This window comes from Fusarium coffeatum (assembly GCF_003316985.1).
Source record: "Fusarium coffeatum strain FIESC_28 chromosome Unknown BRIP53273_contig_122, whole genome shotgun sequence".
In the NCBI taxonomy this organism is placed as follows: domain Eukaryota; kingdom Fungi; phylum Ascomycota; class Sordariomycetes; order Hypocreales; family Nectriaceae; genus Fusarium; species Fusarium coffeatum.
The window spans coordinates 53,238-73,234 of record NW_022157915.1 but is presented as its reverse complement, the minus strand read 5'-3'; the positions used below and the strand labels follow the sequence as shown (position 1 = coordinate 73,234).

The 19,997-nt window shown below is 47.4% G+C and overlaps 6 protein-coding genes across 6 annotated transcripts; 4 read left to right on the top strand and 2 right to left on the bottom strand.

Moving 5' to 3' along the window:
- Positions 1 to 404: 404 nt before the first annotated feature.
- On the top strand, positions 405 to 1,325 carry FIESC28_05645 (uncharacterized protein; the record flags this gene model as incomplete). The annotated part of the gene is made up of 1 exon (XM_031159790.1): positions 405 to 1,325. The coding sequence occupies one exon, from the start codon at positions 405 to 407 to the stop codon at positions 1,323 to 1,325; it is 921 nt and encodes a 306-aa protein (XP_031016105.1).
- A 372-nt stretch (positions 1,326 to 1,697) lies between these two features.
- Positions 1,698 to 2,997, top strand: FIESC28_05644 (uncharacterized protein; the record flags this gene model as incomplete). The annotated part of the gene is made up of 4 exons (XM_031159789.1): positions 1,698 to 1,721; positions 1,979 to 2,095; positions 2,150 to 2,528; positions 2,576 to 2,997. 4 exons carry the CDS (start codon positions 1,698 to 1,700, stop codon positions 2,995 to 2,997), a joined length of 942 nt encoding a protein of 313 aa, XP_031016104.1.
- A 152-nt stretch (positions 2,998 to 3,149) lies between these two features.
- On the bottom strand, positions 3,150 to 6,316 carry FIESC28_05643 (uncharacterized protein; the record flags this gene model as incomplete). Its single annotated transcript, XM_031159788.1, has 4 exons — positions 3,150 to 3,837; positions 3,886 to 5,423; positions 5,474 to 5,592; positions 5,647 to 6,316. 4 exons carry the CDS (start codon positions 6,314 to 6,316, stop codon positions 3,150 to 3,152), a joined length of 3,015 nt encoding a protein of 1,004 aa, XP_031016103.1.
- Positions 6,317 to 7,755: 1,439 nt separating this feature from the next.
- FIESC28_05642 (uncharacterized protein) lies at positions 7,756 to 9,517 on the top strand (the record flags this gene model as incomplete). Its single annotated transcript, XM_031159787.1, has 5 exons — positions 7,756 to 7,917; positions 7,969 to 8,041; positions 8,100 to 8,948; positions 8,998 to 9,116; positions 9,170 to 9,517. 5 exons carry the CDS (start codon positions 7,756 to 7,758, stop codon positions 9,515 to 9,517), a joined length of 1,551 nt encoding a protein of 516 aa, XP_031016102.1.
- Positions 9,518 to 11,107: 1,590 nt separating this feature from the next.
- Positions 11,108 to 12,973, top strand: FIESC28_05641 (uncharacterized protein; the record flags this gene model as incomplete). Its single annotated transcript, XM_031159786.1, has 7 exons — positions 11,108 to 11,226; positions 11,276 to 11,325; positions 11,375 to 11,816; positions 11,868 to 12,090; positions 12,141 to 12,337; positions 12,388 to 12,600; positions 12,655 to 12,973. The coding sequence occupies 7 exons, from the start codon at positions 11,108 to 11,110 to the stop codon at positions 12,971 to 12,973; spliced, it is 1,563 nt and encodes a 520-aa protein (XP_031016101.1).
- Positions 12,974 to 13,569: 596 nt separating this feature from the next.
- FIESC28_05640 (uncharacterized protein) lies at positions 13,570 to 18,612 on the bottom strand (the record flags this gene model as incomplete). The annotated part of the gene is made up of 6 exons (XM_031159785.1): positions 13,570 to 13,610; positions 13,667 to 14,566; positions 14,617 to 16,582; positions 16,636 to 16,929; positions 17,494 to 18,426; positions 18,487 to 18,612. 6 exons carry the CDS (start codon positions 18,610 to 18,612, stop codon positions 13,570 to 13,572), a joined length of 4,260 nt encoding a protein of 1,419 aa, XP_031016100.1.
- Positions 18,613 to 19,997: the final 1,385 nt, after the last annotated feature.

Genomic DNA, 19,997 nt, shown 5'->3' with positions numbered 1-19,997 from the left:
CATAAATATTTTAACAACAAGGCATTGCTTGCATTTACTACCGCGGGGTATTTTTAAGTCCCTGTCTTGCTGTGGTTAAAGTGGAAGTTTTACAGCCCTCGATGTTTCTCAAAACCTGGGGTATCGCATCCTTTTCGAGCCAGCCCACGTCGGACTATCGGACAATTTCAAATGATGGCTCTAGTAATAGCCTTCACGAGGACGTCACCCTCCTCTAACTCCAACCTCTCAGACCTTTGCCAGACATCGGTAATGACCCACCAAGATCAACAACCATGTACAATTCCAGGGTAAGTCTAGATGCTGACATGCCCCCATCATTAATATAAATATGAAGTCGCTTCAAAGGAAGGAAAAGATTAATACAGTATATCATTCATTTAGTCTCCTGCCCATATTTCATCATGCTCATTCTCGTGGCTGGCGTGACTGGCAATCTCGGCCAGAAGATGATCGACAGTCTTCATTCCCGGGGCCATCAAGTCCGTGGACTCGGACGTCACCCTTCCAAGCTCGACATGTCTAGTCGAAAGAAACTGGAAAGCTTCATACGAAGCGACAATTACTACGACATTACCGCCTTGGATCGCGCTTGCAAGGGCGTCGACGCGGTCATATGCGTCTACACAGGCATTCCCGAGTTAGCCCTCGAAGGTCAACTCCTCCTTCTACGCGCTGCCGAGCGAGCAGGCGTCAACAAGTATGTAGCCTCTTCATGGAACTATAATTGGAAGGACATGCAGCTTGGCGTTCACGAAAGTTACGATCCATACATTTGTTTCAGAAACCAGGTTGAACTCACCTCTGACCTTAAGCCCATCTACTTCTTCACGGGCGTTTTGGCAGAAGTTCTGTTTTCGCTCCCTGGTCATGGGGATTTTAGCCCCGCTAACAATGGTGTCTGGGACCCTGAGCGAAAGACCATGGATATTTGGGGCACGGGAGAAGAAATCTGGCACTGGACCGCAGAGCGCGATGCGGCGGAGTTCACAGCTGCTGTTATCGAGAGGGATGATGCAGCCGAGGGTGGGTTCTGGACGCTTTGCTCGGGGTCCGGTACCCTTGAGCAGATCGCTGAGACATATGGAAAGGTCAGAGACTGTGAGGTGCATGTTCAGAAGAAAGGCAATTTGGAAGAATTGCGTGAGAGAGCGTTGGAAGCTAGGAAGAAAGGGAAAAGGAATATGTTTTGGCCGCATATCGGTTGGTTCTACCAGTTGTTCACTGGTGATGGGACATGGTCTCTTGGAGAACTGGATAACGATAAACTCGATGTCAAGGTTACAGGCTTGGAGGAGTTTTTACGCAACAACCCAGAGCTCTGATTACAGGTGCGATATTGTCGAGAATATCCCGTCAATAGATTAGGTTACTTCTTAGGAGTAGTTATGCAATTGACTAGAATTACATTCAGTTCCATTGTTGCTGTAAGTGAAGACAGCCCAAGATACCTAACGAATCTGCCCGGGCAGCTGTAGCGAGCTAGCTTACAGAGGACAAACGTCATGTGACCGCGCCGGATCCCCTGTAATGACTCTGTACCACTCGCTTGAAAAGCTGGAGCCCCCCTGGAGCCATCCTTTGGCGGCGTACGGCGGGGTCTTCGAGCCCCCTCTTTTTTAGAGTGCCCATCTGTTGATGGACTGAACCAATTTATCATCCAGTCAAACCTCATTCATCTCGACAGGTCATCCGCCATGTCGGCTTCACGATTGCGTACTGTAGCTAAACTCGCTGCGGAAGGGGTCTCAAAAGGAGCATTTTCCAATTCCGCACATATAAGCCCATATGAAAAGACGATAAAAAACCTAAAAATAAATGAACATTCCAGAGTTATATATCAAGGTAGGACTCAGAGTTTGAACGCGACTGTAAATGAAGCAAGCTGATAAATGGTATCAATTATACAGGCTTCACAGGTCAAGTCGTATGGAAACCGAGACTAGGGCGCGTAACACATTCTAACTTTGCACCATAGGCGACCAAGAATGCTACAGACACGATTGCTTATGGGACAAAAGTACTTGGAGGTGTCACTCTGAACCCAGATAAGGAGACACATCTGGATCTACCACTATTTGGATCAGTCAAAGATGTAAGTAGAGGGCTAAACAAATTTCCAGGTCATCCAATTTAATAAGAACCTTAGGCTGCTAAGGAATTGAAGCCTGACGTCTCGGCGGTATTTATTCGTGGAGCGTTGGCTGCAGATGCCATTATTGACGCCATAGAAGCTGAGATTCCTCTCATTGTCTCTGTGGCAGAGCATGTTCCAGCTCACGATATGCTACGAGTCCACGAGGTTCTGAGAACCCAGTCGAAGAGCAGGCTCGTCGGACCGAACGGTCCTGGAATCATTGCCCCAGAACAATGTCGCGTTGGAATCATGCCCTACCTGCAGTACAAGTGTGGTCGTATTGGAATTGTGTCTAGATCAGGAACCTTGAGCTACGAAGCAGTTGGCGCAACGACGGAACTCGGATTAGGACAGTCTTTGGTTATAGGAGTAGGAGGAGATCTGACTCCAGGTAATTCAAGTTTCTCGACAGGGCGAAGCTATGCTGACATACTCCAGGCACCAATTTTACAGATGCTTTGAAGGTATTCTTCGAGCACGAAGAAACCGAGGGAATCATTATGATCGGAGAGATCGGAGGGGAGGCTGAACTTGAAGCAGCAGACCTCATCGCAGAATATCGAAGAAATACCTCGAACCCAAAGCCTATCGTTGGAATGATAGCTGGTCAGAGTGCACCCAAAGGAAAGATCATGGGCCATGCTGGAGCAGTTCTGAGAAGTGTTGTGGATGTGCCCGCAAGTGTGAAGATGAGGGCTTTAGAGGAAGCTGGTGTGGCGGTTGTTGGTCATGCGGGAGCTCTGGGGCAAGAAATAGCAGAACTGCTGAGCGGAAAACCACTGCCTCAGGTGATGACAAAGGTCAAGCCAAAGGTTGACATAAACGAAGCGATCCAGAGTGGACGTCGAGCATTTGATTAAGCATATAGGCATCATTCATATAATTCATGTTATTTGTTAAGACGCTATCTAACCCCTTTGATGTAAACCTTAATCTTATTTGAACTGCGATAATGACAGAGTTGGTTTGATATCTGCTGAGCAGCCACAAGCCTTCCCAGTGCTACCATCTCCTAGGACACTTCTTCCAGATACCGACCTCCCTTTTGCTTAAGCATTGCTTCCAAGCAGTCGACGAGTTCATCAAAAGAAATCTCGAGCGCCCCAGGCTCACCAACCTCCTCAAAATCACCTACCTTTGTAAACACACGCTCAGTAATAGTCCTGCTAAGATTTTCAATATCACGTCCACTGGCCCATCCCTTGGTGCCAGTAAGTGCCCGCAATATGCCAATGATGGTATTGTGGGCCGAACCCGACTCAGTTACCGAAGACGAAAGGTGAATGTTGAGTTTCGCAAGTAGCCTTGAAAGAAGGCACAAACAATCTTCAGGTGCCATGTGAGGAAACTCAATGATTGTCGGAAATCTGCTTCGTAAGCCTGGGTTGGTGCTCAAGAGAGTTTCCATCTCGTCTCCGTATCCTGCCAAGATGACAACCATATTGCGAGCGAAGCGTGGGTTGGTCATGGTATCGACAATTTCTCCGATGGCATCCTTGTGGTAAGAGTCTCCCACCAAGCGGTAAGCTTCGTCAATGAAAAGAACCTTGCCGAGGCCCTGTTCAAATTGGCTGATGACCTTGGGACCTGTGCTTCCTATATACTGGCCAATGAGATCTGTGACAGAACATGTCACGACCTCATCTGATGAGATGAAGCCCATGTCGTAGAAGAGCTTGCCAACCTTTCTGGCTGTTGAACTGGAAAGCTGTTAGTTTATACCTAAGAACGGGCAGTGGAGTACTCACGTCTTGCCGGTTCCTGGAGGTCCGCTGAAGACAAATGCCCAAGGAATGTATAACTTGGGATCGATCCCACAGCGCCGCATTCCAATTGCCATCTTCTGATATTCTTGGAACTTTCCAGTGACATTATCAAACCCTACAAAGTCTTGGAACAAAGCATTGCGGTGCTTATCCGCCCTTGAGGCCCTGTCGAAATCAGGATCGAAATCTTCAGGCTCCAAAGGCCGGTCCTGGAATTCCAAGAAGGGACATTTTGCGTTCCTTAATCGTGTGATTCGGCGGGTCTTTGCTCGGGACAAGAGAGTTTCAACGTCGCCGCCGTTTCCGAAGTTAGGCCTTCTCCTGGACCTGTTCAGCACCTCACGAGCGACCTCGCTTGCTTCGTGCGTCGCGGTGAGCTCATCTCGTTTCATTTTCAGTCTCAGAATCTGTTGGAGTTGTTCGTCGTCGTAGTTCTCAAACTTGAGGCAACTCTCGACTGGGAACCGCCTCTGCAGGCCCGGGTTGGTGTTGAGAAACATCTTCTGCATCCTGTCCGTGTAACCACACAGGATAACACAGCGATCCTCGCTTGCGCCGCCAGAGATCTTGGCAACCAGTGTATCGATGATACCATTTCGGAACGAATCTGAGGACCCTTTGCCTTTGCAACTCTCTTGGTAGAGTAGGTGAGCGTCATCAATGACCAAAACACCACCTTTCGCTTCTTCAAGAGCTCTGGTGGTGTTGGCCTCCGAATGTCCGATGTATTCACCTAACAAGTCAGAAGCCTGTTTGGATACGATATGCCCACGAGACACGATACCCAGTTCGCTGAGAATCTGGGAGTAAAGCTCCGCAACGGTGGTTTTGCCGACTCCAGGGTTTCCAAGAAAACAGAGATTGTAGCTTGCATCCAGAGGTTGACGTCCATGTCGCTCCTGTTGGCTGTTGAACTCAGCCATGTCGAAGATACGCCCCAGGTTTTCCTTGACTTCTTCCAGTCCGATCATGTTCTCGAGCTTCTTCCAAGCTTCACTCTTGCTTCTGACGTTCTCGGGTGCCGGTCCCAGAATATCATCAAGAGTGATTCCATCCTGTTTCGAGAATTCCAGACCGTCTTCAGGAGAGTGCGTCTTTGCCCAGCTGTACCACTCTTCGTCTGCTCGAGTTTGACTTTTCTTCCAGACCTTTTCGAGCTCATCCTTAATCTTGTGGGCATTCCTGAATTTATCCTTTCCGGCGTGCTTTTTCTGTATTTGTCGTGCCAGAAATTCGAGCACGTTGTCAGACTGGAGCTTGTATTCGGGCTTTTTGCACAAAAGCCTCAGCAGCTGGAGTATATCCTTCTCTTTGTAGTTCTCAAGGGTGAGGCGATTTGAGAAGCGGCGTCGGGAGACTTCGGAAACATCTAATACGTTTCGTGAGGAAGAGCTGAAGGTCTTGTACGAAAGCATAACCACAGTACGGGATTCGCGGGTTTCGGACTTTTCGGAAACTTCCAAGATCCTCTCTACCTCAGAGTTTCGGTCGATACCGTCGGCTGCGCAGAAAAAGATAACCTGGTAGATCAGCAGAGCTCTAGGTAAATGATGTGACCGGTAAAACCTACTGAAGCCTCTGCATCCTCATCTGATGCCCAATGGCCGTCATTGATGGCAAACTTGCGATTGGGTACCACGCCAACACTATGCAGAAACTCTGCATATAGCTGTGCGATTCTTCTTTTTCCTAAAATTTGTTAGAAACGCAGCACAGGACTTTGCTTGGGTAGATGGAACTCACCAGTGCCATCGTTACCGTGAAGCACAAGGTCGAAGGACCAGTCATCCATGCTTTTGCCCCAACGCTTCGATATGCTGATTTTATCCAGGACAGATAGGAAGTAAGCCTTGACCTGTTCGTGACCGACCATGGCCATAATACGATCCATGTGTTCGTTCTTCTGGCCTTCTTCTCGCTTCCGTCTTGACCATTCGATCTGCGAGGGCGATTTATCGTCTACCAATTCGAAATCTTGATCTTCATCCACAAGAAGGTCTGTCCATTTCAGCTCTGGTTCTTCTTTTGCTTCTGACTTCTCTTCATCAGCCTTAGCCTCTTCTTCCTTAGTCTCTTCTTCCTTGGTCTCTTCTTCCTTGGTCTCTTCTTCTTTAGTCTCTTCTTGATTCTCGGCTGCTTCTTTGGCATGCTCCTCAAGGCTCTTCAACTTTGCCAGCCGGGATGCGACCGCATCAACAAAGAGGTTAGCGATACTGTCAGCGACAATTTGAGCATCATCTTGTTTGAGATTTTGTAGATCGGTCACGACCGGCTCAGGGCCATCACAGTGGGTCGAGTCTGGGGTCTTTGGAAGATCCTCAGCAGGGGATTCAGAGCGGGATGAGGGATCCGCGTCAGAAGGCTGATTGGACGATGAATCGTCTTGAGGTGGTGTAGGGTCAATGTAAGGCATGGTGATAGGTGAGTTGTCTTTAAATGTTATAGTATAAAAATTTAAAGTGCATGTCTCTGAACTGTGCGATTATACCACCATTAAATATACGAAAAGAAGAGGTAAGCCAAGGCAACTGCGACTACATTATTCTGGTTCGCAAGGCTTTCTTTTACAGATGAGTCTGAGCCTCAAGATAAAGACCTCGCTTAGATGTGTCGTGATCCTACTGGTAGTTGGGGGCCTGAATGTCTGAGCGACGCACTTCTGCCTGGGTTGTTCACGCAGCCAAGACGAGAAAACTGACTAATTCTGGGTCGTAGGGCTGCAAGAATACGGAACAACAGTGGGAATGCATTCACTTACAGGTGATAAGATGCCCATTGATTTAACGAACAATTCACGATTAATTCACGACCGGGTACTTCCAGTTTAGGCAGACAAATCTGACTGATGTGACATGTTTCGGACCCGCAAGGAACAGCCTCACTCGCAAAAGGTCCAAATTACCTAGGTAGGTATAGATCTTACAGCGGGTGCCTCCTAAGCGGATTCCCTGCAGTATCTGGAGTTTAGGGGCAGGTCGGGGCAGTGAGGGAACTATCTCAAAGAATTCAAGTCCGTAGGACTCCCAAGGGAAAGCAAAGTCTTTTTTTCTAACCCGAAGGATATACTTGCGCCTTCCTTTCTATCTTTCCCCTAAGTATTGACTGCTCGGCCAGTGGAAATTTAAATAGCAATCATTTTCACATTGTTGGGATTGGGTTACACGGCCGTCTACTCGTTCATAGTCAAGCCGTTAACTGATGGGGACAACCAAGGCGCTACTGTAGACTTGAGAGCGTTTTACTCTTGCTTGTAAAGTATATATATCATCAAATCTTTGTTTCTAGCACATACGACCAAAGGTAGTGGAAAATACGGGATCCCGTCCGCTCTCCCATAGTCAAGCCACTAACCGGCGGATTAGTAGTTGGGTCGGTGACGACCAGCGAATCCCCGCTGTTGTATGTTTTTTGCCTTTTGACCATTTTCTTTTTGCAGACCCCTTCCTTCGCACCTTCAAGTACAAATAGATTTCTGCTTTATAGTATTAGACGACTTCTTTCCCTTCCTCTATTTCTCTTACTTCTTCCTTACTCTTTCTGCACTTGTGTCGAACCTCGTCATTGATCGTGCCCGAGAATGAAGTCACGTGCCCAGTCGCGACTTGGATTTTGCGATAGCTTCCCCAGATAAACCTTGACCTTGAAGTACACAAGTTCAAGCCCGTAATTCTTAATTTACAACTTCTCTTATGACAGCGAATTGGCCATTTTAGGGAGATACTGAATTAACCGACATTCGAGTGGGGCTTCCTGTTCACCCCTCACGTCAACAGTAGCCAAGAAATCTCTCCTCTTTCAAAGCCGCATCGATTCTCATCGCTTCCCATGCGACTAAGACAATAATTATCGACAATGGCCACCAAGATTGGATCTGGATCGTTTCGTGACCGGCTTCTGCCGTGGAACTGCGGCGTGTTGTCGTCGAAACTCGCCTTAAGACATCAACCAAGCATCTCAAACCAGATCAGAAGTCTGCATTTGTTCGAGCATCACTCCCAGGCTATGCTGAAAAGGGTATGATGATTTGTCCATACCTTGAACCAGCTAACTGACTTAGAACCTTAGGCCGATCTCAAAATCCCTTCAGCTACTACCTTATTATATACGCGCACCTTGCAGTCAACGGTAGGAAGCTATCGTAAGTCACGACATCTGACGCGGGATCGGGGTAGAAATTCAGGCTAACTTGAATCCAGCCTCTTCGTCTGCATATATCAAGAGACAGGATCCCATGGGGTCAAACCCGGTCTTATACGTAGAGAAGGGATCCTTTACCCAGCATTCTGAGGAAATGCGAATGGTGAAGGAATGGTTTGCTGAAAGGAATGCTCAGTGCGACGAATTAGGAGTAAACCACAGAGCATCAATCTACGTGCATGAAGCGATCAAAATTCATCAACGCTGGCGTCTAACGATGACAATAGACCGCAAGACTTGTACGCCGGTTATCAAGATCAGAGACCTGCAGGACCCCGTAAAACAGCCAGATGGTTCATACTCGGGGATGCAATACCACTTCGAACTCAAAGACGGCGAGGAAAAGCTCGCTCCATTCGTGGCCAACTTCGCAGCACGCCATAAGCTGGGTAAAGTGTTGAGAGAGAGCTTTAAAAAGATACTCTCTGCCGTGCACGAAATCTTCACGAAATGCCAAGCGCTCAGCCTTGAGGTCGACCTGTTGCGTCCGATGGGAAACTATAGACTCATCTGTGTGAATTCTCATTTCGAATTTGACGACGACGCGCCAAAATTTGCCAGGAAGAAATACACTGCGTCGCGAGAGGTGCTTTTTGAGGTTCAAGCAGAGCGTTTCGCAGAAATTCATGGTTTTGTCTATGTCAAAATGTCCGACGGCAATATCGGAACTGTGGTTAATGGCGCGGGACTGGCAATGTCAACGACTGATGCCATTCAACAATATGGAGGGCAGAGCAACAACTTTCTTGATGTTGGTGGCCAGGCAACTACGGAGACTATGCAGAAAGCTTTCAGAGTTGTGATGAGTGATCCTAAAGTCAAAGTTGTCATCATCAATATTTATGGAGGTAAGTGGGAAGAGTCATTTTTACTGGATTGGACTAACGAATGGAATAGGTATTACGAAATGTGACATGATTGCAGAGTCTATCATCGCGGCAGCAAAAGACTATCTCATTGGCGTAGAGGTGGTAGTCAGATTACAAGGCACAAACGCCGAAGCTGGTCTGAAAATGGTAGGCATCATGTGAATCTACGCTCTGCAGACAATCGCTAATTGTATGATCAGATTGAGGATGCCAATCTTGGCTTCCATGTGGAAAGCGGTTTCGCGGCCGCGGCATCGAAAGCTGTTGAGCTCTCCAAGGCTGTCAAGAATAAGCCGATATCTCCAAAGAGACTTGCAGCGCTTGATCGTCTCGGTCCACTCGACGAGAAGGAGCTGTGGGATGATGAGAAGTTGGAGAAGGGAAAAAGGAGGAAGGCTATGAAAATGAAACAGAAGAGAGCGAGGGAGAGGGAGATTAAGAGAAAGACTACAGAGAAAGAGGAAAGGATAGCCGAAATAAAGAAAAGAAAGCTGGAGAGGGATGCGGCCAAGGCAAAGGAAAAGGAGGAGTCTAACAAGACATGGTAACGTATCCGAGTATTTGTTTTCGTGTCTAGGATACGAGGCAATCTTTGACATCTCCAGTAGCCTTTGATAATCCTGCTGTCTTGACGCAACACCCAGCCTAATCCCCATGTATCTGGTTGGAACTGGTTTGTGACACAACTTGACTTATGCGAATTCCGAGCTGAGATGAGACGTGATATCGTAGTAGACTGGTACCATCCCACGGCCGATAAAGAGATGTCAGAAATCATGAAAATATGGCATCACCTGCCCACCATGATAATAAAAGAGGCAAAATGTTTGTTCACGTTATGCAAGTTTAGGCAGGGTTATATCACTTTGTCTAACCTTAGGGTGAATTATGCAATTTGTGCTAGCCAAGCCACCCAGGTCAAGTCTTGTATGGTCAATCCGAGGCTGGAATTGCGACATCCGAAGAGACAAGGGTATTGATCCACAAGCATACGTATCACGATCGGAACATCGGACACCTCGTAGACACCGGTTAGAGAGTCGATACCAGTTGAACTTGCTTTACTATTTCTCTCGCAGACTCAATTAAAGTAATATGGCAACTCTAGGAGTTGAACCGTGCTTGAGACTGGCTGATGGAAGCAGCGTAAGATCTACAGATGGCTCATTGTCATCATTTTGCGCCTTATCTTTGCATGGGGTTGGTGTGGACGATCTCTTCTCTTCTTGGTCCCAGACCTTGCATGGAAGGAAATAAGCTTAACAAGTAGTTGGAGGCCTTATTCAGTGGATCGCTTCCACACCATCCATCATTGGCATCACGTCAACGTGAATCTCATTTCGACTTCATCAAGGAACTACTGCATTCTTTTAGGCTTATAGCGTCAACAGTAATTTATTCATTGGATGGTCAAAGCTTTAAAAAAGCAAAAGGAACATTTCTTCTCTTTCGCAATCATCCAACTCCCCGCTCGTCACCCTCCTCAACGACCTTGGCGTCACCTCATTTTTCTTGGCCAGCCACCTGGACTACGCTAAGTGACATTTGGGAAGTCTGGCGGGGAGTTCATCTCTCGGCATGTCTTACGGTTCGTCGCCCACTGACGCCTCGTCGGGGAGCATGTATCACCAGGGAATATCATTGGACCTTTTCTGTTTCGGTGAGTCATTTACTTTATCATAACCCCCACTGAGAAGGTTATTGAACAAGCTAACATTGGCTTGGCTGTCTTGGTTATTGACAGCTCGGGGAGCTTCCTCAAGGTAGGGTCTGACAGAGCCACGGCTGACATGCCCTTGGTCTAGAACTCTTGCTCACTATTAGCTTGAGACAACAGAAGAAAGGACGGCTGTCTTCTACCAAGCATATCCGACGCGACAACACCACTTCGAACACTACCCAAGCCAATCAATTCCTTCCAGCTTCCTCCCTTGTTAACTTTCATCATACTAGAGCCATGGCCCCGGCACTTGTCTATTGCGTGCTCACCTCGGCTTGCATGCCAAGGCCGCCCAGACCTTAGCTTACCTAGCCAGAGTCATGTCTGCCAACGTTCAGAATGATTGATAAGAGCCAGCGAGGACCCGATGTGAAGAGCAAGATGTTCAGCACCAGCAGAAGCATCCGGCACAGCTACAATGGGCCACCCAGAGACCACCAAGTCCAACACGGACTTCCCAGTCCCAAGGGATGATGAAGAGAGTCTTACTCTACAGAAGGATTGGACTCCAGAAGAAGAGAGGAAGGCTAAGAGAAAGTAAGATTCTCTTACCTGGTTGTGTGGCTTTTACTGACCTTGCCTCCAGACTGGACCTGATTATCATGCCTTTGTTGACACTTGGATTCTTCTGTCTCCGTAAGATCTATTGACCATTCATAGTTCATACAATCTAACCATAAGATAGAACTGGATCGAGGAAATATTGCCAATGCCCTGACAGACGACTTCTTTGCCGACGTCGGCATAACCCAAAATCAGTTCAACGTTGGCCAACAAATGCTCTCCCTGGGCATCGTCCTTTTCGAGATACCTAGCAACATGATCCTCTACCGCGTCGGCCCAGGCAAGTGGTTGACTATTCAGCTCTTTCTCTTCGGTACAGTCAGTACCTTCCAAGCTTTCCAGAACAACTACGGTTCTTTTGTGGCGACTCGCTTCTTGCTTGGAATTACTGAGTCTGGATTTATCCCTGGTGGACTTTGGACACTCAGTACTTGGTATACACGCAAGGAGACTGCTAAAAGAGTCATGTTCTTTTACTTTGGTAACCAGTTTGGCCAAGCTTCTTCCAAGCTGCTCGCCTATGGTATTCTTCACATGCGAGGTGTCGGAGGCAAGCCTGGCTGGTAAGTATCCTTCTTCTTTAGCTTGGAATATTCTTACTAACTGTACCTCAGGTTCTGGCTTTTCGCATTGATGGGTGGCTTCACGGTCCTTAGTGGTGTCGTCCTAGGTTGCTGTCTTCCAGACTCCTTCAAGAACCCACGAAGTACCTTCCTGCCAAACGTCAAGATCTTTAATGAACGTGAGCTGCAAATCTTGCAAACTCGAGTTCTACTTGATGACCCCATGAAGGGCAAGAAGAAGAAGAAGATTGGCCTGCCCGCCTTCAAGAAAGCAGTAAGTCATGCGACAATCAAAGAGCCTGAAGGGTATACTAACATCGCCAGTTCTCCAATTGGCGCCTGTGGGTGCATAGCGTTATTTCCTTCACGAACAACGCGCCCCAACGTGGTTTCGACACATACTCCCCTTCCATTGTCAAGAGCTTTGGCTTTGTGGGTCTCACCAGTAACGCCCTCGCCTCTGTCGGTCTCTTCCTTCAGATCCCTGTATCTTGGTCCTTCAGTTATGTATCAGACAAATAGTGGGTTTCATTTGTGCAAGAGAGAATGTTCATGCTAACGCATATCAAAGCAACAAGAGACCTGAAACTGTCATGGCGGGTCTGAGTATGCATCTCCTCGGTTACGTGTTCGATCGCATCTTTACAGAGCTTTCCATCAAGGGTGTCAGCTACTTTGGAGTCGTATGGACTCAGACCTTTGGTACTTTCTCGCATCCTCTTAACATTGCATGGATGTCTCTTGCCTGTGATGACTCCGAAGAACGAGCCCTTGCCATGGCCATGTAAGAACCCCCATCAACCATTCCTCCTCTTTCATTGTCATCTAACATGCCCAGGGTTATCATGTTTGCCAACATCGCTGGAATCGCCGGCGCCCAGATCTTCCGATCCGATGATCGACCAAAGTATCGCCGTGGCTTCAGCGTCAACATCGCAATTCTCGCTGTTGGTCTTGCGCTTGCGATCTTGCGATATCTTGACGATAAGATCTGGAGGCGGGAGAAGGTTGCTGAAATTCAAGAGCAGCTTGCTCATGAGAATGAGAGTAACAGTGATGAGAAGAGTGAGGGTCATAGAGACGGACATGCACCCACTCTCGGACTTGAGAAGGCATCTCCCGCTGAGCTGAACCCTGTTGCAAAGTCTACTCAGTAGGTGCTATTGAAATTTGTCGTCAGACCTGGGTTAATCGAGGTCGAAAAGTAAGGATACGTTTGTGTTATGAAAGGATACTGGCTGTGTCTATCTCCAATAAAAGTACAGACAAATTGCAAGTTTGAGTCGCAGTCGCATCTTGTTGTATTGCTGTTGCTGTAGTTGATGTTGATGTTGATGATGGTGATGAAGCGTTTGCCTGCTAATAGTTTGCAAGAGGAACAGCTTTTTATAGTCTCCTTGATGTTAACTTTTGTGTATGCGCCGATAACCTTTGGCCTCTATGAAGCTTTGTTTACAAAACATGCCAAGGTAGGTGGCAGAAGAGTTATTCTCTAAAGTTTAGGCTACGAAAATAAAGTATCCTAAGTAGTAGACTAAACTATCATAAAGCGACTAAATTATTTCGTCTCTTATGCTGTAGGCAACTGATTCCTCTGACTAACAGCCACAAAGGGGTTTGAAACTTGACCTGTCAGAGCACAGACTTAGTATTGCTACTGTATATTTACCTAGAGACCAAACACATTACTTGATAGGAACCATGAAAATGGCTTTGTACTTCGCAAAGCAGCCCTTGGCTCAACAAAAGTATCTTAAAATCCAAACATGTTCTCATCATCCAAATAGCCCCAATCTGTGATTAAGTCAGTTACTCAACCTTCATCAACATTACTTGTTCAGTGGACAAACCTTTCAATGCCGGAAGAGCAGCCTTCTGTATCATACCCGGCGGTCCACAAAGGAACACCGCACTTCTCTCGGATGGTTCAAACAGGCATTCTTTGATAATGTCCTCGTTCACATGGCCACTCTTCCCTGTCCAGCCATCGTCGGGATGGCTTAGGACGTGCGTAATCTTAAGCTGGCCATTCGAGGTCTTTTCAAACTCGTCAAGTTCCTTCTTCAGCAGGATGTCCGCTTCCGTCTTGTTTGCATCCACTACCTTGATTTTGGTTTTATCGCCGTTAGATAAGAGGATACGAGCAATCAAAGAATAACCGGGCGTGATGCCAGATCCTCCAAGGACCAAAGAAACCTCTTCAAAGTGACGCTCTTGTCCCTCGATGGTAAACTTCCCGTTGCCGTGGTAAGATATCTCTCCTGTTGGACCTCGTAGCTCAACCTCCTCGCCGATGGGCATACAGTCAAGAATATTGGAAAGTGCGCCACCAGGTTGGTTTTCGTCTGGAAAGTATGTTTTGACTGTAAGTTCAAACGTTCCATTTCCATCTCGGAGCCCGTCGTCATTTCCATTAACCATCGTCTCATCGTCCTCCGACGCTGGCAACAATGGCTTGGTGGGGGTGTAAGAGCGGATTAACATCCGGTCCAGCATATGGAAACCAACTTGCACGTGTTGGCATGTTCCAAGGCCGAGAACACTCTTACCTTCCGGTAATTGGAATGTATATGATCTGGTATCCTCGGAGATATCGTTTCGTTCAATTAGCTTGACAGGAATCCATCTATGCTTCTCGAGGGCCAGATCTTTGTCCTTGTTGCTTGACTCGGACGCTTCTTTGGCAGCAGCTTCGGCAGTCTGCTTGATGAAGTTGGCGGCTTTCTCGGTTACAACTCCGAGAGCACACTCTTTTATAATCGGTTAAGCTTATTACAGACAACGTATGGAGCTAACTTACCTTTTAGTTTCTTGTATGCATAATCGTCGTGGATGCTAGCAAATTCATCACTAGTCTGTTGATGAACCTTTCCAGCATGACCTAGTATCGCCGCAGCGCCGCCAGGGTGCCAATCGAGCACAGATGTCACATCATATACCTTGTTGTCCACAACAAGCCAGCAATCATCTTGAGTGTTATGCTTCTCGATTTCTTCTCTCGTGAACTCCTTCTGGGGTGTCCCAGCTTGCTGCTTCACTTCTGCAATTCTGTTCTCAACGCTCGGTTTCATCCAGCCGCCATCCTTAGTTCCTGGCTCAACAGGATGTCTGAAAAGAATAGCGGCAGTTTCTGAGTCCTCAGTTTCGATGATTTCAGGATACACCATATACCAGCAGTTGTTCATCATACCCATGACGTTCCAACTTGGCTCTCTGGGCTGTGTGTTCTTAAACACGTTAAAGCATCGACAAAGAATGCTCTTTGCGCGAACCAGATGCGATAGCTCAACATCGACATGCCAATGAAGCCATGTCCAGAACTTGTTTCCATGTCGGATGGGATAGTCGGGGAACTTGCGTATGCAATAAAGCCATGTTTGTCCATCGTCAAGACTGACCTCGACTCTTTGTACCTCATGACCTCCGCCATCGTAAGCATACCCTTCAATTCTGTAGCTTTCGCCCTTCTTGGCCTTATCGAGTGAGATTGTCTCGCCCTGGGCTGGTTTAACGATAACCGAGTTCAGATTCTGTTCGTTGCAGGCAGTATCGGGATGGTGAAAGAGTGTCTCGGCAAACGGACCGTCCTTCTCCGTGACGAACGCCGGCAGTACTCTGTTATCCCAAATGTGATAATAAGAGTCGTTTTCCACGTCGCTGATCCAAACCTTCTTTAGCCACTTGACGTTCCTACCGCCCACGTATCCTGGGATGATAACACGAACAGGATAGCCATGATCCGGTGGCAGAGGGACATCATTCATTTCGTAAGCCAAGATGACATCGTTAGTGGGAGCCATAGCATACTCAAACGGGATACACGTCGCGTACTTTCCCTCGCTAAGCTCATCTGCGCCTTCGAAATTGACCCAGTACCGCTTACCACTCAGAGTTTCAGGTACGCCATTCGCAAGAAGAACATCTCTCAGAAGAGGCCCCTTCCAATAAGCGCAACTCGTTGCCCCAGAACCCCAGCTAAAGCCCTTACTTTTCTTGATCATATTGAGCTCTTTTCGACGGTTTCCATCGCAAGCAAGCGCCACGGGAATGTTGATAGCATCAAAAGTCTTCAAATCATCCATCGAAAGCGTCTTTGTGTTTCCTTCACACGTGATCTCCAGCTCATGGAACTCCCAAAGAATTCTTGGAACCGGACCATGGTTTCGTACATAGTGGAGAGAGTTGGGGGTGATCAGACCGGCCTCATATAGCCGCGTTAGATCAGGCTCGGCATTCATAGGATGCTTGCCCGTGAGGCGAATGAGATCAGAAGACCGTGGTAGCCAGTTATCTGGGCTGAACTGGTCCTGCTCATCGATGGATACCTGGGTAATTCTGTTTTCTTGTGGAGACTTTCGTTTACCGTCGTTCTCTTTCAGCTGATATATGTACTCTTTTTCGTGCTGAAGAGCTTTGAGTAGAGCGATTTCCGCCGGCGTGTACTTCTCTGAAAGCTTGGACTGTTTATCTTCTTCGGAAGTTTCATCACAATCCGTTTCTTTGTGGTCTTTTCCCTTAGCATAGGCGTCGTGGTGTTTGTCTTTATCAGTGGGACGTTTCCACAAATGTTCTTGGTCAGCAGTACCCTCCGCCTGATGTTCCGCTTCTTTGCCTTGTTTCTGGCCCTTTTCTCCCTTGCGCTCCTTGTCTTCTTTTTTCTTCAAGTTGGCAGGCCAAGGCTCTTTGTTCTTGACCCAGTCTTCAGTTGTGTTGAGTACATATCTCCACCCTAGTGAGCGATTCTGAGGATATCTTAGATGGAAGTCCTAGAAACAATATGTTAGTCTTTTGCCGCTATGATTAATAACAGAATTCCTACCTCTTGATTCTCAACAATGTCCCGGAAATTGACCAACTCTCCGCCCTTGGCTTGGCTCTTCAACTTGCGGTACCTTTCCTTTTCTTGTTTGATATCCTCGCTATGCGCTTCATCATATTGATGGGTGATTCCAGGAAGTCTGTCATTGCGATCTCGAAAACCAACTCGATGCTGGTGACCAGCTGTCCAGTTTGGCTCATTCCGAATTTCATCAGCGGTTGAGCCAGGATGAGATTGAACCCTGACTGTCCATGGTATATTATGAGGCATGATGACGACAGGGGGAATGTGGTACTGATGTTAATGGTGAATTGGCCTGGATATGTCGTTCAAATAGTCAGGACTGTCGTCTATGTTCTCGGAACTTACGGGCCGCGGAGATACCAACACCAAAAAGAATAGCACTACGATAATGACGTCGATGATTAACTAACCACCAGGCTTTACGGCAAAGAATTAATAATTGACTAATAAAAGCCTTTAGAACTTTATTTTAGGTTTCTGTTCCAGAATTTCCTGTCCCAAAATGCCGGTAGCCGAAAACTCTTGTCGTGGATTTGCATTATGTCACCGATATTGATATTACCAACTCTACCAAGATAATGCATGGACGGAATCAATGGAAAGACGCTTGATTCATGGAATCTCTTGTATTTATCAAGATAAACCAGCAATAGACACGTTTTGCTAGCAGAGAAACAGAACGTCAAAAAACAACCCGGCAGTCAAATGATAGGTGCGGGATTCTCAGGCCAGCAAGCTGAGAAGACATATGAGGACTAACGCTTATTATTATCCTCATAAACACTGGTGGTAATATTCATTTACGAATTTACACGTAGCACCCCAGGCACAAACTGTAGGTCCAACGTAATTCTTTCCACCACACTGGGCGTATTTCGCTTGTCCGTGTACGGGTCCGCACATGATATCGCCGGTTGGCTCGGAGTCTTGTTCAGAAGTGCTTGAAGTTGATGACCGACTCGAGGTTGTAGTCTTGAGTGTTGTCTCCTTGCTGCTAGAGGTAGTAGAAGAGGTTGTAGAGTTGGAATGACTTGACGTTGTCGTTGTGGTTTTTGAGGAGGAAGAGGAGGAAGACGATGTGGGTCCCTGGCCTGGAATCGTGGCGCTGGAGGTTGCTGTGGCACTTGTGATTCTTTGCCGAACTGTTGAAGGAAGACCTGATACCAGAGTAGGCCCAGGGATCTTATATGATAGGGGAGTCGTGTACAAGTTGAATAGGATACCAGGATCGTCAGCCTTGTACAGCTTTGTGCCCTTGACACCTTCAGGAGCCAAGTCCCCACCACCTGTAACCTTGATGTTGAAACATTGAGGATAGTTTTGAGCACCATTCGGTTGGCCTGACCCGTGGAGAGCAATGATCTCATGACGCAAAACATAGTTGCCCGAAGCCAAATCCGAAGGAATCTGAACGGTCCAAGAGTTGCCGTTACCAATGAGAACATCAGAAGCCCAATAGCCGCTGTTTATGGACATGTCGATGAGACCCTCGGCGCTGATCTTGAAGAACTCAAGCTCAGTCTTATCCACGTTTTGACAGTTACCGGGACACCTGGCCAGATAGTCGATAACAGGGCCCTTGTGAGAGTCAGGCCATGTGTTCCACTGGAGGTTGATTTTATCACCAGCAGACACGGCTATATGGCCTCTGGCGTTTTGGGCAGCCCTATGACAGATGATATCAGGGTCAGAATATTTCGAAGGTTCGACATATCCATTATCTGTAGCGGCGGTGATCCATCCAGCTACTGGAAAGCTACTCGGATTCTAATTAATGTCAGCTTCGTGATCGTTATGGCATATGAGAGGTTATAGAGGACCACTGACCCAACTGAAGGCCGGGGCATCGTAGCCTCGATAAGCTACGCCGTCCGTTATAATCCAGTCGACATGGCCGTGAGCAGCGATCTGTGCCACTAGGCTCGCGAGGGCGAGAAGTTTGAGGGTCGGCATTAGAGATAGGGGGTCCTGGTGTTGAGGGTCCAACAGTTGCTCGAGGGTGACTTGTACAAGGTAGCTTTTCTGAACGAATGATTGGACTGCTTGTTCTTTTTAATCGATATTCGGCATGCTGAGTAGAATCTTTATATACTCTGCTGATATCGTGGAATGGGTGAAGCACATCGTGTTCAGTCCAGACCCCAACGCCACCACATACTATCAAGACACACAAGTGAGACAAACCCAAGCTTCAAATTCCAATGTCTAGGGAGACAAAGAGGAAAGTCGTCTGATGTTGAATTTCGATATCTTGCTTTTGTACTCCTGTGGCTTGATCAGGAACGTGTTTGGCCATTCTAGGTTTTGCGACAAGTACTTGCCTGGATGCAGGTCTTCCTGCTAGATTAAAGGGCTAGACCTCTAACTCAGCAAATACCTCTGTGGTACTTGATAGAGTATCAATGTCTGAGACCTCCAGTAGATATCTATTCCGATAATACAATTGCAGATCATGGAAGACGTTGCCAACCTAGAACACGGTCCGTAGATCTTTGACACTTGGCATTGGCCTCTCGATAAAATCACGTTGATCTCTTGAGCTTGAAATTATAAGATCAAACGTCCCAAAAGAGAGCAATAGCGCTTCGATTCTTAGTACAAGGTTAGTTTAAGCTTGAGTCATCGCGTACAACCTTCGTCTTGACCGACCTGAAACGTTCCATCCTTAACGATTATCTTAATCTGTGATAAACCAGACCGGCCATGTCGCTCCAGTAGAATTAAGCTTGTCAGCCTAGCGCCATCTCCAAAGCGGATCGAGATGAATGGCATGCCGCCTGTAGCTGCTCTTTGACCCAGGCCCAAGCCTACCCTATCCGGTTCAGCTTGACCATAAGGAATTGAATTAGAAACAAGACAGCGGGCCGCGGTATTGTACGACAAAGTACCATTCTGTTGTTAGGATGGAAAGGGCTGATGATGACATTCCAAGCTCCTCTGAGATTTCCAAGTTTTCCCTCGTCGTTTCGTCTAAAAACTCTATCTCCGCTTCCGCAGGGAGGCTGCCGGGAAGCAAGAAACATAACGCTTGGCATGCACTTTGCCTTGCAATTGTCTTTAGCCGCAAGGGGCCAAAACGCCACTTGATGGACTTCGACTCGTGCCTGGTTTCGTGGTCGCTTGGCCGTCGCAAACGGGAACGTTCGGTTGTGCTCGCTTCAAATTGATAAAATCAGTCCCATCACGCGACGATCCGCCCTTAAAGGCCTCGCCTTGAATACCCAAACCAGTTCTGGATGGAACGGTTGGAGACCAATGATAGTTTTTCCCACTCGGTAATTCGCTTGGCAAAGTTGAATGAGGGCGAGGTGTCTCAGACAGCTTTGCAGGGGTTGGAA